Here is a 16920-nt window from a genome sequence, read left to right as displayed (position 1 = left end):
CTGATTAAAGGGGCAAAACTATATAACAAATATATATAAAAAACCTTTAAACAGCTCCCAGCTACGTACCAAGTGTCTTAGCTCGGCCCGTCCCCTTCCATTAGTCACGGCCTGGACAGTCCTCATGGCACGTATCTGTTTACGTATTGGATATTACGTCGTCCTAGAAACTAACAAAATAGAACCGTCGTCCTATTTTATTAATCCATGCTAAAAGAGTTTCAGTCCAAATTTGGCCATAATATTCATTAGTACACACGAGATTGGCAATTCAGATCACTACATAAACCTCTAGAGATTATTCAAGGAAATTCTTTCGGTTGCGGCCATACCATGCAGGAAGCACTGTTTCCCGTCTGATCAACGTTAGTTAAGCTGCATAGGGCCACACTGAGTAGTGTAGTGGGAGACCATATGCGAAATTGTGGTGCTGCAATCTTTTTCCACTTCACGATGCATATAATGAGCTGACAATGAAAGAAATGCCTGTTGGTAACGCGGAAGGTTCTACCCCCGCAGGTATTTTTTCTTGAATTGCAATTTATGGCTCCTTAAGATCGTTTATGTCAAGGAAGTGCCTCGGCCTGGCGTGATGTCTGTTAAATTCGACGCGCTTTAAGCGACGGTTGGAGCCACAGGCTTGAAAATCTCTCACCCTTGACAGGAGGCAGACTTCAGCTGAATCCTGCCCGGAATATACATTTATGACTTTAAGTGAACACGCTTCGAAAATCACTTTCCCGCTAGAGAACGGCATTATCTTGCAAGCCAAAATATGACAGATCCTGTATAGTCTAGCATGTGCGATCTCGGACTTTTCTGGGAATTTCGCCCCAGATCAGATGTCAGTTATTGTTGGACAGGCTCAAGCCTTCACCGTTCGCATAAATAATACGATAAATGTGTATCCTGCGACAGCAATCCAAGAATGAGGCTAACTAAAAAATCCTGGCCACTTGGATTGACTCACACTGCTCTTCTTGGTGCCTCGGGTGATTGCGAATTCTTGATGAATATCAGAGTATGCGCGGTGGTAGATGGCGAAAGTCCACTTGGGCGTTCACCGCGACGCGATTCAAAGAATTATTATCGAGGGCACCCAGAGATGCCAAAAAAATACAGCTATCTTAGATCAAACTATGGCTCATCACTCCAACCTCTCTTCAAAAACATGGCTCATTACAACAGTGCACAGCTCCCACACCCTTTCTTGTTCCATATTTCCTCTTGGTGGTCCTAGGCTTGTATTGTCATTCTTCTCGGCCCGCGAGTGGTGGTGTAATTTCTTCATAATATATTTACCTTTGTAAGGCTTAAATTTATTACCCCGGAGTGGGGTGATAGATCCTCCGGGAAATTCATAGTCTTTAAATGATGAGATGTAGTATTTTGATGAAAGCCTGTTTCTCCACCAGATTGACCTAAAGAACCAAAGAAAAGATTAACGCGTGTATTAGAAATTTCAATAGGTATACTATTTTTTCGTTCAATAACACTAGATATTGATATGTTTTTATCTATAATAATTGAAATGATCTGAAAATGGTTCACTGTTATTAGAATAGATATTTTATAAAGAGCTTTCCAATCTACACACCGAGCAGCGTATCAGATAGATCGCAGTGATTTACTTCACCAGTTAATATACAGCTCATTTTTATTTTACTACTTGGGTGTCTATTTCAAATCTTTGATATCTTTATTTCGAAGAAAATGGGCCTCCCTCCCTTGAAATTGAGCACCAGGGTGAAAGTTCTACTAATTATTCACCAAGAGGACCAATAGAAGTTTTGAACAAATTACATCTAGGTTCATATAATCACTATAACATATGTGATTATTTGACCTCTATCACAAATTCAACCATATGAGAATCAAAACTGCCATGTGCATATTTCAACAAAGCTTGTTAACTAGCATCTATCATCTCTTTTGGAAAACGCCCCTACAAGTCGTGAGGATGGCGCTGCGCCCGGGCCGCGACAGGCAACTGCGGCACGTGACCCGCAGCACGTGACACGCGCGCGCCGCTCCGTTTCTTCGCGCAACAGCTCCAAGCTTCAGGCTCAGCGCCACAAAGAGCACCAGCACCACAAAGCGCCGCCGCAAAAAGCACCGGCACCAACCAGCAGCAGCCTGCAAGTACCACAAAGCTGTTCTCCTGCATCCACCCCGCCCGCGCCTGCACAATGCTCGCGCGCAGCTCGCCCCGCGGCGCTCTCCGCGGCCTCGGGCTCTCGCACACAAAAGCGTACGCCCGGCGTCGCCTATCCATCGACGAGTTCAACAAAAACAAAAAGGACTTCACGTTCGGCGCGGACGCCGACAACTTCGGCCGCGGCAGCCGCCACCGCCAGCTCCAGGGCGCCTTCGAGGACCACGCGCCGCTCGAGGAGCACCCGAAACTCCAGGGCCTTGACCGCGCGTCGCCCGAGTACAAATACCAGCTCATGTTGCTCCAACAGGATTTCCAGAACAAGCGGCAGCAGCAGCGCGCGCAGTGGGAGCTCGCGGAGCGCGTCAAGGGCGTGGGCGCCGGGCTCTTGGCGCTCGTGGGCATTCTCGCCGCGTACCAGCTCGTGACCAACCACAAGTATCTCCGGGCGCAGGTGCGCGGCTGGTGGGCCCCCGGCGTGGACGTGTCGCGGGTGCTGGACATGAACGACCCGAAGGGGAACACGCGGGCCGTGGCGCACTTGGCCGAGCGGCTCGGCGCGGACGCGGACGCCGGCTTCCTCGCGGCCTTGCGCGACTCGCGCGTGCCGGGCCTCTACTTGTTTGGCGCCGTCAGCGGCAAGAGGCTCCCCGCGCGGGCCGCTGGCTTCGACGGCATGCTCCTCGCCGACGTGTGCGTGCAGGACGACTACCTCGTGGCCATCGACGACAAGGGCCGGGTGCTCCACTACGCGCCCGGCATGGCCTCGCCGGTGTACGTGCACATGCCGGCCAAGGTGCGCCAGGTCGTGGCGTCCGGCGGCCGCTACTTCTATGTGGCGCGCAACGGCCGCGCCGTGTGGTGCGGCGGCCGCGTGGACCCGGCCACGCAGGCGAGGCCCGGCTGGCTTACCTCCGGGGCGCCGTACGCCGTGTCCTCGGTGGCGCTCGACGTGCTTGCGCGCGGCGAGCGGCTCGCGCTGGTGGCCGCCGGCGCCGAGCACCTCCTACTCCTCACCAGCCACGGCCGGCTCTTGGGTGTGTGCAGCGCGCGTGCGCCGGCCAGCAAGGGCCAGTACGGGCTCCCCCGCTATGCGCAGGCCGACGCCCCGGAGCCCGTGCCCACAGACGTCGCGTTTGACTTGGTGAACTTGAACAACGAGGTGGTGACGGCCAGCAGCGGCGCCAAGGCCGTGCGCCCGCGCACGTTCGCGGCCATCGCCGCCACGGCCCACGCCAACGCGGCGCTCGACCTGGCCGGCGCCTTGTGGACGTGGGGCGACAACGCGCTGTGCCAGTGCGGGCGCCCCAAGGCCGTGGCCGACGACATCCAGCCCGTGCCGCGCGCCGTGTATGCGCTCAAGGACTTGGCCCGGATCCTGCGGTACAGTGTCGCAGACCGGGGCCTCGCGGGCCGCTTCTCGGCAGACGCGCTCGCGGCGGCCAACAACACGTTTTACGTGAAGATGTCGTACCGTGTGGACGGCGACCCGCTGCTGGCGCAGGACTTGGTGCTCAGTTTCGGCGACGGGCTCCGCGGGCAGTTGGGCATCTCGCGGTACTTGCACATGACGCCCACGCCCCACGTGCTCAAGAGCCTCGTGGGCTTGCGTGAGTTCGACGAGGCCACGCAGACCACGCGCAACATCGGCATCAAGAGCATCGTGCCGGGCGGCGACCACACGTTCGTGACCTTGGACAACCACGGCGCGCACAAGGACGTGTTGGTGTTTGGCGACAACTTGCAGGGCCAGTTTGGAAACGGCAGGACGGCCAAGAGCGCCCGCCCGGCGCAGATCCCCAAGCTCCTCGAGCCCGAGAACTTCGACGAATCCACCAAGAAGTTGGTCTTGAAGTTGAACGACCAGACCAAGAACAGACTCCAGCTAGCCGACGGCAACACGGACGGCGTGGAGCAGGTGCTTGCGGCAGGCGAGCTGAGCTCCGCCATCTACTACCGCCGCAAGTAGTGGAATGTATTAATTTATTATAGGATCTTGTTTATAGCATACATGCACAGCCGCTCACAAGTCGAACAACTCCTTCAAGATACGGATGGTGTCTGCTGGCTCCTTGACGGCATGGCCAATCGTTCTGTCGTCGTTGTAGATCTCGTAGTCGTTGCCGCCCTTGTAGGACTTGTCTCCAAAGAAGTGGATCTCCTTGAACCCCTCGTCAGCAACGTGCTGCAAGGCGTAGGTCTTGTCCCAACCGGTTGGGAACACATCGAACGAGATCTGGCCGCCGATGGAGTACGTCAAGCCGTAGTCTGGGAAGTTGTCTCTCAAGGCCTGCACCATGGTCTCTCTGAGCTTGTGTTCAAGGTCAAACTTCTCGAACTCATTGCGCTCCTGTGTCGAGGCGTTTCTGCCCACTGGCGAGATGTTGATCATACCGTTTCTGAACTCAACGAATGTGCCTCTTCTGACGGGGAGGTCGAGCTCAGACAAGTACCTCAAGACGAACTTGATCAACTTGTTGTACTTTTCCTCGCCGATCCAGCCGATGAAGGACTGCGAAGCAAGCTCTTTGCCTTGCTTGTAAGCGGTCAAACCGTTCTCGGAGAAGCAGTAGTCGAAGTCTTGGAGAACAGTAGGGCCGAGCTGCTCCACTTGCTTGGAGAGGTCAGAACCGCCGACAAAACCAACAACAACCTTCTTTCTCAAGGCTTGCAAAGTTTGCTTCATCTCCTCGGAGATGGTCAATCTAGCTGGGGTCAACGTACCGTCGACATCGAACAACACCAAGGTGTCTGGCTTTTCTTTGTGGGCGAAGGACATGTTCTGCAGGTGTTTGGGTTCAATTATTCAGGGTGTGAAAACGGCAAGGACTGGCGACGTTTTTTATAGTCGCGCTGCTGAGACCCAACGTGTCTGACGCGACGAAAAGTGCCTGCGTGGATGTCGCGGCTGCGACGAGACATGCACGAATACGAGGCTTGAAATAAATTTGAGTGGTGGCAAGGGTGGCGCCTTTTATAGATTCAGGGGGAAGTTTTTTTTTGCAGCCACACAAATGTCGGGCTTCTGCAGGCACCGGGTCTTGCAGACCACGTCCTATAGACCAATACGTTCTGTCACATATCTTCTCTTTTTTGCTGTTGTCACGTTGTGAAAAGTATGTTCTCATTTATGTGGTACCCACGTGCTGCAGTTACTTGACAAGCCAAGTCCTGGGGTTACATTGAACCAAATCCACTACATTATGTATGTTTTTGTTATACTACTGAGTGGGGAGTTGAACAAATCGTATGTCTGTGGTTTTGAAAGTTGTGCACATGGAATGTTATGATGCATACTGTGGCAGCCGGCTTTCAATAAAGCCGGCCCCACAATCACGACATTCTTCTCTTGGAATGTCGCCCACGGGTCTTGGCGTACCGAATAAAAGATTGAGATGTAGTCGCTTGAATCTCAATATTTGATCTCTCGCTACTGTTGAATATACTGATACGCCATTGAAGCTGCTGGGATTAACTGAACATGTGAAGAGGTATAGTAATATGACACACTGCTGTTTTTCGTGGACTACTGCATGAGCCAAAGTGACCATCATATATAGATACAACAGTTTATAGGGGGAATGGAGGCAAAGTGGTCGAGTTGAAAGATGAACTGGATTCTAAGGAATATCACTTACGAGCGCAGCCAGCACAAAATCACCATTATTTTCTTTTCAACCATCTATTTTGGTTAGGAATGCTCCACTCATACTCGCGGATTTCTTCACAAGCATAGTAATTATCCGTCTACATTTCACCCATCTACAGCAAGATCCAGGGCTTGTTTATCAACAGAGTGTCATGCATAGGACAAAAAGCCACAAATCCAACCGCCCATCAAATGGGAATGGAAACAGACATAACAGTGTCATACATAGCATCTGATTACTGGTATCTTGATTCGGCATTTCGATCATTGATATAAAGAGCAGAACTCACTAAAACAAGAATGCTTTAACATAAGGGCTGCATGGTATGGTGTGCCGTATGGGAAAGCCGCATGTGAAGAGACCAGTGATGAGAAACGTGAGTCCATGCTGCACCCGCATATTCTATATCCTCAAACAACGTCAGTGAGTCAATGGATTTTCTGTTCTCACGAGGAGCTTCCCTGATCTTGGGCACCGCTACAATGACAGCTACAGATACGGGCATGAATATTAAGATTCAAGATCATGTTGATTACAGTACTAAAATATACACCGCACAGGCTTAAACTTGGTACTTGTAGTCTGGGAATTGAGCCAAGTTCTCGGCCAAGTTACCCTTTCTGGACAAGAACTTGACGTAAGCACCGTCGTCTCTGACCTCACCGTTGTTCTTCTTGGCAATGTACTCGTCTCTGTTGAGAGGAGTGAAACCCCACTTCTTGGAGATAATGATCTTTTGCTGACCTGGGAACTTGTATCTGGCTCTTCTCAAACCCTCGATAACGACGGCCTTGTTGGAGTCCTTGGTTCTGGCAGACATAAGAATTTGGCCAATGTTGACTCTGGCAGCCAAACCGTGAGGCTTACCCCAGGCACCTCTCATACCTTGTTGCAATCTATCGGCACCGGCACACGACAACATCTTGTTGATTCTCAAGACGTGGAAGGGGTGGACTCTGACTCTCAAGTGGAAAGAGTCTCTTCCGGAGATCTTGGTGATGTACTTGTTGGCGCAAATACGGGCAGCTTCCAAAGCCTCGGAGGACAATTGTTCAAGCTCGTTAGAGACCAAGTGGACACACAATGGGAACTCATCGACAGTGGCCTTCTTTCTACCCAAGTCGTAGATTCTGATCTTGGCGTCTGGGACGGCTCTGTTGTATCTAGACTTTGGGTAAGGCTTGTTCTTACAGTATCTGTAACATCTAGCAGGTCTTCTAGCCATTTTGTCTTGGAATGTTAGTAGGGAGTCAAAATTGTAGGGCGTGGGCGTGCGAGGGTTCTTATATATGAGCTTGTGCTGAAAGATGCTTATTAATGGTGCGCACTGCCATGCAGTCACTTCTGCGATGCATGAATATGTAAGATACAAAAATTTGAGACGCCATTCACACACAAAGATGCACTGAGTTATATGGAAGGATGCACCGAGTTATATGGAAGGAGCTTGCAGCAGACTATGCTTCTCACCCTTTTTTTCAGGAGAGTCCATTTAGATGCTGTAAGATGAAAGACGGAGTGCTTGAAAGAACTTCGGGCCTAATGGACCACGCGGAATAGAGTCTGTGATTTCTGCTCACAACAGAAAAGCAAAAGACACAGTATCAAGGGTCTTTTTTGCTGTGTCGATTAATTCTAAATCTCACCATCCATTTTGATTTGGGATTTTTCCAAAACCCCAAAAGCCCCAAGTTCTGGCATGAGTGGTATCCCCCGAGCTTGAGCATACATCCAGAACTCTCGCTTGCACTTCATTCATGTAGTTTTGGAACATACCTGTTGTTTACTTGATGGTCAAAAAAAGAGGCCCTTGGGAATTGAACAATTTTTTTTCTCATTGCCCAGCGCGAGCAGCGCCGGCGTGCACACAGCGCGGCTTGCTTAGAAATCGCGGGCACGCGCCCACGCACGTGACTAACTGTGACTGCTTGGCTGATCACGTGGCAACTGGTTCTCGCAATTGGCATGCTTCACCAGTCAGTAGTTGACTAGATGAGCCATGCTTCTTTTTTTAGTTCTTGTGTATAGTCCATTTCGACAGAAATAGCCGCGAATCCTGCCTGTCGGATGTTACGGACTTATGGGCCGACCACATGTGCACGTTAGTATGGACAAGTGAAATGGAGGCCTTTTTTTTGTGCGGTGTTCAAAGTTGCGGGCGAAGTTTAATTTGATTTTCTCGGTATTTGCTTTGCAATTTTGGTGTTCCTTGGTTTTAACTGAGAAGTGTTTTGTTTCTTCCGTGTTGTGCCCTCATTGATATCAGACGGTGAAATGTTATTGCGCAATATTGGACTTGCGGCGCAAGAACTACATCGCACAACGTAGAGGGCATGGGGACCACGCTCAATAACTTCCAAGTAGAACATAAGAAAATCTTTTGGGAGCCGAAACTTTTGGTCTCGCAAGATTCAAACATGCCTCGAATAATTGTCTTACAATCAGTCTTGCCATTCAAGAAAGAACGAATTATGTGCATGAGCATGAACCGCCGCCGTGTGCAGGACCGACATGATCTTCCCTGCGATCACGTGACCAGGCCGGGGCTGTCTCTTGTCCGTGGCGAGCCATATCAGTGTCCATTTCCTGTAAAACATCGTATGGAGAATTTCCAGCTCCTGGTTGTAATCTGCCAGCCTGAAAACCGTAGTCTTCTGCGGGGCCTGCCTAATTTGGCCCATTGATTATTCCAATTTTTTTCTCAGTGCGCGGTGCGTTCTCCCCCAGAGGGAAGCTCATCGCAAGAAGCCTTCCTCCATATCACCTACAGTATACAACACATCAAAATGGGAAGGTACAGTGTAAAAAGATACAAGACAAAAAGAAGAACCCGGGATCTCGACTTGGTGTATAATGATCTCTCGAGCCTGGCTTCCATCATTGCGTTGAAAAACCAGCCGCTCGACGAGACCAAGCCGGGCTTGGGCCAGTACTACTGTGTCGAATGTGCCAAATACTTCGAGAACCAGATTTCCTTGGACCGCCACACCAAGGGCAAGATCCACAAGCGCAGATTGAAGGACTTGAAACAAAGACCATACACGCCTTTGGAGAGCCAGGCCAGTGCCGGGTACAACTTGGAGAAGTACTTGCAATCGGTCGAAAAGTACAAGCAGATCGAGCAGAACAAGAAGGACAACCAGGCAGAGTACGACGCGCTTGTGGGCCAGAAGAAACCGGACTTGGACGAAATCATCACGGGGGTTCCAGCCGAGGAGCAGCCGGAGAACATGGAGGAGTGAGTCGGCACCAGCTTCCACAACCTGATCCATGTACGCTGCCATGGCCGGATGAATTGGGGGATCTAGGCGGTCTGAAACAGGCCTCCAAATGGCATAGCTGCTGGGTGATGAAAGAGCTGCGATCTAAAGGCTCTTTTGCTGGACTGACTTGATATTGCGGGATTGTAGAAGCGCGAACTGGCACTGAGAATGGCCAGGTCTCTTAGGGTAGCTTTGGCTGGCCAAGAAGCCGCCACGGAGTATAAGAATAAAGGAAAGTATAGACATCTTGAGAGAGCGCAGCGGCGACTACAGATGACGGGACACGGGGGCCCATCAGGAGAAAACGGCACGTGACGCCGGGGCCAGTAGATCGGCGAAGTTGGGGCCGGTCACGTGGCCCCGGATGCCAGGCCCACGCACGCCAGAGTATATTCTTGTCCCTATCCCGTAGCCCAGAAGGCCAGCAGCAGGCTGCTGCCGGATCTGTAGAGAAGCGAGCGGAGCTACTCTATGGTGCAGCGCGCCTGCACACAGAGCGGCGCATGCGCCCGTCTGGGCAGAGATGCGCGACGAAGCTCATCTCCAAAGTACGCTCCAGTGCATAGTCTTCTCCATTGAAAAGCGTGGAGCCACCATACGCCCCCGCCCCACCGTCCGCCACACACGCAGAAACCCGGAAAATGGGCAAGAAGTCTTTGGCCGAGCAGATCGCGGAGCTCAGTGCGCCCAAAAACGACTTCGACATTGAAAACTCGGAGTTGGCAGACCCTTTTGGAGGCAGTGACCAGGACGCGAACGATTCCCTGGGCCTGGACCACGAGACCGCCCAGAGGGAACACTATGTGGCTATGCCCAAGTCGAAGCTTAGACGCGAAAACCCCTTGGCCAAGGACCGCAAATACACGGGCCGGCTCACCGACCGGAAGGCGCTATATGAGGACAGCGAAACAGGCACTTCAGGCTCTGAATCGGCGGGCGAGCTGGGTCTGGAAAGCGGCGAGGATGCACAGGATTTGGAGACGGGGCCGGAGAGTGAGGCTGGGTCCGACAGCCCAGAAAGTGGCTCCGAAAGCGGCTCCGAAAGCGGCTCCGAAAGCGGCCCAGAAAGCGGCCCGGACGAGGCGCAGCGCAGCAGGCAGAAAGACAAAATCCGGCGGATGATGGCCTCGGAACGCAAGCACATCGTCAGCAGGCTCTCGCAGTCCGCGGCGTCGGACGCGCTCAAAGGATACTCCATTCTCCAGCAGCACAAGGAGTTCGATGCGCTCATCGACTCGCGCTTGAAGGTGCAGAAGGCCGTGGCCTCGGCCAACATGCTTCCTGCAAGCAAGCTGCAGCTCGCCGGGCTTGCAGACGCGCCGGCCGACGTCCAGGCCCGCCTAGGCGGCGCCGTGGACGCGTGCTACGACTTGTTGGACACGATCGGCGCGTTGCGCAGCGCCCTCCTCCGCCGCGAGCAGCTCGCTGTGCCGGACGGCGCCGAGAAAACGCCGAGAAAACGCAGCTTGGCGCAGTACGTGGCCCGCAGCTCGCAGCAGGACGCGGTGTTGGCGCAGTACCGCTCGTCCGTGTTGACCAAGTGGCTGGCCAAGATCCAGAACTCGTCGGGGTCCAGCGCCATGAACGCCAACAAGTTCAAGGCGCTCAACCAGTCGGCCGAGCAGCAGGTGCTCAACAACCTCCAGGACATGGAGCGGCTTGTCAAGAGAACCCGGCTCAACAGGCGCAAGATCTCGCCGTTGGGGCACGTCCCGGAAGACGCCGGGAACAGCGGTGCCGGTGGCGCTTCACACGATGACCCGGACGCCTTGCCGCACACGCAGACGCGGGCGATGAACATGCCAGAGATGCCGCAGATCTTCGACGACGACGACTTCTACCGCGTGTTGCTCAACGACTTGGTGGACAAGAAGATCCAGTCGAGCGACCCCACGTCGGGCCTCCAGTTTGCGTTGCGTGGCGCGGCGTCGACGAAGTTGAAGAAGAACGTGGACAACAAGGCGTCCAAGGGCCGCAAGTTGCGGTTCCATGTCCAGGAGCCCATCGCCAACTTCGACACGCCCCGCCAGTGGTTGCAGTGGAACGACGATCAGATCGACGAGTTTTTCGCGTCGCTCTTGGGCCAGAAAATCAGCATGAAGGAGGACGACGACGACAGCGCGGGCGACGACGACGCAGACGAGCAGCTTGTGGGCGCTGACTCGATCCAGCTCTTTGGCTAGATCTTTTTGGCGGCGGCTTGGTCCAGCTTTTGGCGACGGCTTGGTCCAGATTTTGGGCTGGAGCTTGTGGGCTGGGTGGCTGGAATAGATGGCGCGTCACCATGCTGGGTTCGGGGTCAGCTGGTGTGCGAGGCCTGATGCCGACGGCCTGATATCAAACGGGCATGAGACGATACGCGTGTGTCCCAGCGAGTCTGTTGCCACTTACTTTACAAGGTTTGGAGCAAGGTTGTCTTCGAGGTTTGCTTTTAGAAGTGCTTTGTCGAGGACGATCGATATAAATATGCCTGTTAAATACAAGGGCCGGTAAATGCAAGGTCTGCTGTACCCGAGGTCTGCTATTAAAAGTGTTTTGTTGAGAAAGATCGTTGTGGATAATGTCTGTTAAAACAAAGTTTGTGAAATACAAGGTCTGCTGTACTTGGGGTCTGTTAAATGCAAGATCTGTGGTATCCTAGGACTGTTAAATCTAGGTCTGTTCAACACAACTTCTGTTTGATACCAGGTCTGCTAAAGACAAGATATGTTAATTACAAGATATGTTAAATATAAGACACGGTAATTTCACGGTCTGTTTAATACAAAGTCTGATCAATGCAAGGTCTGATCAATGCAAGGTCTGCTCAATGCAAGGTCTGTTACATACGAGGGCTGTTGAATACAAGGTCTGCTGTATCCAAGGCTTGCTAATAAAAAGGTGTATTGTTGAGAAAGACCGTTCTAGACAAGGTCTTATAAACTCAAGTCTGTTAAATACAAGATCTGCTGTATTTGAGGGATGCTAAATACAATGTCTGTTCAATAAAAGGTCTGTTTAATACGAGGTCCGCTCATTACAAGACAAGATTTGCTAGTTACAAGTTATGTTTCATACAAGATATGTTTAGTACTAGGTCTGTTCAATAAAATGTCTTTTAGATAAATTGTCTGTTCAATAAAATGTCTGTTCAATAAAATGTCTGTTCAATAAATGCCTGTAAAAAATACCTGTTAAAAAAAGTCTGTTAATACAAGGTATGCGATCTACAAAATATGTTATTTACGATGCTAGTTATTAGAGTCAATCTTTGAAAAATCACAAGGCCTTTCAAACACAAAGTCTGCTACAAGGTCTGTGACTACAGGATTTGTAACAAGTTCTGTTCTCGAAAGGTCCGTCAAATGCAAGGTCAATTTCCCGAAAGTCGGTTGTACACAAGACCTCTTAAATACAAAAACTGCCACCAGCAGGATCTGTACTATCAGGACCTGTTCTATACAAAGCCTGCTAGATACAAGTTCTCGAAAGTCTAACCTCCCTAAATTCCAATGCAGCTTTGGCCGTAGAGATAGTCTCTGTCGATAAAAATCTGGGATTCTGGGGTTCTGAGGACTCGGGCACAAACGTCACAGACCGGCCACTTTGCTCCACATTCCGCAATCGCCAAAGACAAGAAACGAACATCTGACTCGCCACGGGAGTTTCCAGAATCTGCTCAATGCAAAGAAACATGTGAAAGCCCCCGGCGTCATGGCATAAATATAAAGCACTTAAGCCCACCGAAACAAACAGAGCAGAAATCCGACCGAAAGAAAAGAATTGCCCCAAACACAGTGGGTCCTTTTGGCCTGCTGTGGATCTGTCCCTACTCTCGTCTTTCTGTTTTCACCGCACATCCAACTCCAGACTAGCGGCTTCTCCTACACCACATTCGTATTCCGTCATACATTATATATACAAGTAATTTGTCCCAAATCACAACTTTCTGTCTAGTCTGTTCAACTTCTTGGCCGTTCTGGCATTGTTCCTCGTGCCTTGGCCACGCACAGGCAAGGAGTTGGCATGTCTGATTCCGGCATACGAGTTGATGGATCTCTTCAAGGCAATGTCATCCAAGATCTTCTGCTTCAACTGGGTTTCGATAGTCATTTCAGAAAGCTCCTTGTTGATAGCCATGATCTGAGGCTCGCTGAGCTGGTTCATTCTCATCTGTGGGTAAATGCCTACCTTGGCACAGATCTCTTGTGCGGTACGGTAGCCCACGCCGAAGATCCGCTTCGCCAAGCCTATTCTGACTAGCGCGTTGTGTTTAATGGCCTTACCGTATACGTGAACACCCATGGCTGGAAGATAGTGGGGCTTTCTACAAGCTTTGGCCCTCTTGGTCTTTTTTTCGGTTACTTTTCGCAAGCCCACCGCAGACTGCATGCACTCCGTGCGTGAATACGGTGGAGCGTGCTTTGAGACGTTTTTAATACATGGAGATAATTTCCACGAGATGTCTACGATAAGCTTGTTCACATTCGTATGTTAGCCACACGTGTTGCTGGCTTTGCAGGCATGTTGCTTATATGAATAGTTGTGGTGCATGTTTCTACGAATGGACCATCTAGAAATGCGACAACACCTTGCGTCTCAAAGCATTGTCAAAACGCACCAAAGAAAGTACGAGTTCCGTGTGGACGTATACCTTTAATAGGAAGAACGAGCTTCGCACACTCTCGACCAATACTGGGAAGTTCTGTGATTATGCTTGAACCCCAGAAACAAAGGACATCAAAGGGCCACCACGAAACCTTCAATCTTGTATATAAATGCTGCACTTACAGTCTTTGGTTTCCGTTCAGCCACGTGGAATCAAGGTTGAGCATCTTTTCTCAGTTGTAAAAAAGTTTGAAGCTTCTTGAGATCGGCCAAATCAAGATACGGAGAACATGTTCGAGTGGTAAGGACTAAAACGAGCACAAACAAAAAAAAGATTGCAGCACCACAATTTCGCATATGGTCTCCCACTACACTACTCAGTGTGGCCCTATACAGCTTAACTAACGTTGATCGGACGGGAAACAGTGCTTCCTGCATGGTATGGCCGCAACCGAAAGATTGGATGTTGAGTAAAATATATAGAGTCACATAACAACTTGAATTTGCAAATAACGTGAGCACTGATGAATATATAAAGGTCCAAATCTAGACTGAAACCATTGATAGCTAGTAGTGGGAAGCTACTCAAACCACGATTTCGGAAAAGCCCTGAGCCGAAATGGTGATTTATTATAGGTTTTTACTTTCTAATCTTCCGTTAGGTGGGGTCTTACATCCCTCCAGTGACCCTATAGTTTGATGTATCATTTTGAAAAAAAGAAAAAAAAAACAGAAAGACAGATAAAACCCGGTGGACTTTCAAAAGTATTTACGAGGCAAACTAATTAATACACAAGATAGACTAGATTGTTACCCGTCACACAGTCTACTTTAGAGAAACCGAACAAGAAGAAACATAGACAACACACTCTATCGAACAATTACCTCGCACTGCAAAAACAAATTATGCACAAAAAGTTTCTCACAGCTGCTTCCTTCATGACTGCTTCAATGTGTTGGCTTCCTGCGAATTCCAACATTCATCTAGCGGACTCAATTCGATCAGACGATGTCCGTCCAGGCCGAGGGGTCAGAACAAGAATTCGTCATTCTAGTTCCAAACAACAATATAATGTCGTCGCAGTCCATAATGACGCTATTCTTGAACACACTATTCATTCTTCTGGAGAAGTCTACACTGTAAAAAGGGCTCGAAAGGGAGAAACAGGATAAATTTAAATTCGATTGAGGACACAATACATTCTATAAAATAATTGAAAAAAGCAGTCGAAATATTCCCAAACCTTATCACAGTTCATTAGCTCAATTACTATTTACTGTCAACCCGGGTGCAAGTACACAACATTAGTTAGCGCACAGCCTTTTGTGCATTTGATCTATAAATATCCATTAACCAATCTTATTCAATTGGGCGGACACTATAATGTAAGCCCTCGCTAGAAAGTTCTTGGTGGTCAACCCCAACTTTTTTAAAACTCCCGAAGTGAGTAATACTGTGGCTCGAGGTTTTATTCGGGGTGCGGTACGTCACCTTTCAATTCAACCCCGATCAAAAAAGAATCGCCAGCAGGAAAGCTTTCACATTGACAAGTAAGAACGCACCGCTCGTGGTTTGCCTGAGTGTTCTTGAGACGCAGCGCACTAGTAAACTATGGAATATTTTACTGATTGGTTTGCGGGAAGATACGACGTTTCTTATACCAAAAGAACATGTCCAGTGTATGATAAACTTGTGGACATCTTAAATAATTAGAAATAATGGGATATTACCACAATCTTCAAGGATCTTTGGGCACTCGATGAGATTCAACCGGAAATGGTCTCAGAAGACGAGTTAATGGCGAGATTTCTCAACCATATCATGAACCCAAACTCGCAAATCTAATTGGGTATATATCTCTTTGAACGAGGATTGAACAAGCTGCCAAGCCTTAATTGTCAATTCCAGACGTGCTCAGCTAGACAACCCGCATAAAACCGAGTCTTGGATCAACAATCAATCACGAGGGTAAAAACTTAAAAAATATGAACTTACTTTCTTTCAAGCAAACACTACGCAATCGGGAACTTGGAAAAGCTGGAAGCGATGCTGGAAAATATTCGGAGAAACATGAAATCACTATGATAAACCAAAGCTCAAACGGCCAAATATTTGTTCAGTAAACATAAATTACACAACAAGCTTCGCTCATGCCACTAACATCATCACAGCCAGTTCAGTCGAGCCTGATTCCTTTCATTTAATTAGAAACATCTGCGTGTCTGGGTCAACCAAACAATGATTTTTAGTGAAAATAGAAGAAACCTAAAGTGACTTCGTTTAAGGGATTCAAGCGAGGTCAACCAAGAGAGGTGTGAGTATAAAGGGTCATGAAGATTGCCCACAGTTGGGGTTAGGATCAAGATCCAGAATACCACTGATAGACCAGGCCTACTCAATAAGGTAAACTAGCCATACATCTGTCTACTTGTAGCCAAAAGACATCCAGTAGCTTGTTTCATAACAAAGTTAAAAGTACAAGATGGGTGGGATTCTAACAAAAAAAAATCTCATGGAGCTACACACACATGTCAAGTCAATTTCTTTGAAGACTTGGTCTTTTTTTCATGAAGTCCACAACTGCCTGAATTAGCTTATCTGGAAAATAGCAACCTGACCCTTCTCTGTGGCTTATGTTTCCTCTTATATCCGGCTATTTACTTGACTATACGTTGTTACGCCACTGAGGGAGGAGCCCCACAATTTTTACTTCCATGAAAGAAATGATGTGTTTATTGCTATGTCATTCTTTCTGATTATTGGTATTATATAGGTGTATAGAATTCAGACTATTCAGCCAGCTGAGTCTAAAACAATATTATATGTAAGGATAAGTGGTTACTTTCACGCCCATGAAGGCAATATTATCTCCAACGGGTACTTTTTCGACGTTTTTGAAAAACCCCTGGAGATAAACTCTCGATTACACGTTGTTCATGGAGCAGCACTAACAGATAATGTTGTCAAGAAGTCTCAAGACAAATACTTCGTGTTAGAAAAAGCAGAAGCCATTTAATGAATCCACGTCAGTGAGGGTTTTGTTGTGCATCAAGTTGTTTAACGAGCTACAAGGTATGTACGAGCCAACACAAATAAAAGAGTTAAGTTTGTATACTCGAGATGTGTCATTCTGAGGCACCCGGAATTTGGTCGCGCAGATGGCTTTTAACATTCGAAAACTTCATAAGGCGATAGACTTTACCAATTTCTAGAACATATGCTGAGAGCATCTTTTTTTTTATCACAAGGTCAGCCGAGAGGACC

At 49.1% G+C, this 16920-nt stretch overlaps 6 protein-coding genes across 6 annotated transcripts, besides 1 other annotated feature; 3 read left to right on the top strand and 3 right to left on the bottom strand.

The window, feature by feature from the left end:
• Window positions 1-2189: 2189 nt before the first annotated feature.
• On the top strand, window positions 2190-4124 carry METBIDRAFT_78329 (uncharacterized protein; the record flags this gene model as incomplete). Its single annotated transcript, XM_018858864.1, has 1 exon — window positions 2190-4124. The coding sequence occupies one exon, from the start codon at window positions 2190-2192 to the stop codon at window positions 4122-4124; it is 1935 nt and encodes a 644-aa protein (XP_018711846.1).
• Window positions 4125-4178: 54 nt separating this feature from the next.
• Window positions 4179-4934, bottom strand: PMM1 (phosphomannomutase; the record flags this gene model as incomplete). Its single annotated transcript, XM_018857349.1, has 1 exon — window positions 4179-4934. One exon carries the CDS (start codon window positions 4932-4934, stop codon window positions 4179-4181), a length of 756 nt encoding a protein of 251 aa, XP_018711845.1.
• A 1433-nt stretch (window positions 4935-6367) lies between these two features.
• RPL10 (60S ribosomal protein uL16) lies at window positions 6368-7030 on the bottom strand (the record flags this gene model as incomplete). Its single annotated transcript, XM_018858863.1, has 1 exon — window positions 6368-7030. The coding sequence occupies one exon, from the start codon at window positions 7028-7030 to the stop codon at window positions 6368-6370; it is 663 nt and encodes a 220-aa protein (XP_018711844.1).
• Window positions 7031-8546: 1516 nt separating this feature from the next.
• Window positions 8547-9356, top strand: METBIDRAFT_31875 (uncharacterized protein). Its single transcript, XM_018855937.1, has one exon. The coding sequence runs from the start codon at window positions 8592-8594 to the stop codon at window positions 9045-9047; it is 456 nt and encodes a 151-aa protein (XP_018711843.1). The 5' UTR covers window positions 8547-8591; the 3' UTR covers window positions 9048-9356.
• Window positions 9357-9635: 279 nt separating this feature from the next.
• Window positions 9636-11679, top strand: METBIDRAFT_31874 (rRNA-processing protein). Its single transcript, XM_018855936.1, has one exon. It carries the CDS (start codon window positions 9710-9712, stop codon window positions 11249-11251), a length of 1542 nt encoding a protein of 513 aa, XP_018711842.1. The 5' UTR covers window positions 9636-9709; the 3' UTR covers window positions 11252-11679.
• A 1185-nt stretch (window positions 11680-12864) lies between these two features.
• Window positions 12865-13378, bottom strand: METBIDRAFT_180680 (mitochondrial 37S ribosomal protein uS13m). Its single transcript, XM_018854767.1, has one exon. It carries the CDS (start codon window positions 13350-13352, stop codon window positions 12987-12989), a length of 366 nt encoding a protein of 121 aa, XP_018711841.1. The 5' UTR covers window positions 13353-13378; the 3' UTR covers window positions 12865-12986.
• A 572-nt stretch (window positions 13379-13950) lies between these two features.
• Window positions 13951-14148: a sequence feature (Protein overlapping with rRNA (METBIDRAFT_41834, OBA21330.1) was converted to a misc_feature.).
• Window positions 14149-16920: the final 2772 nt, after the last annotated feature.

Source organism: Metschnikowia bicuspidata (assembly GCF_001664035.1).
Source record: "Metschnikowia bicuspidata var. bicuspidata NRRL YB-4993 chromosome Unknown METBIscaffold_3, whole genome shotgun sequence".
NCBI lineage: Eukaryota > Fungi > Ascomycota > Pichiomycetes > Serinales > Metschnikowiaceae > Metschnikowia > Metschnikowia bicuspidata.
The sequence above is the reverse complement of the archived record's forward strand: the minus strand, read 5'-3'. Positions and strand labels throughout refer to the sequence as shown.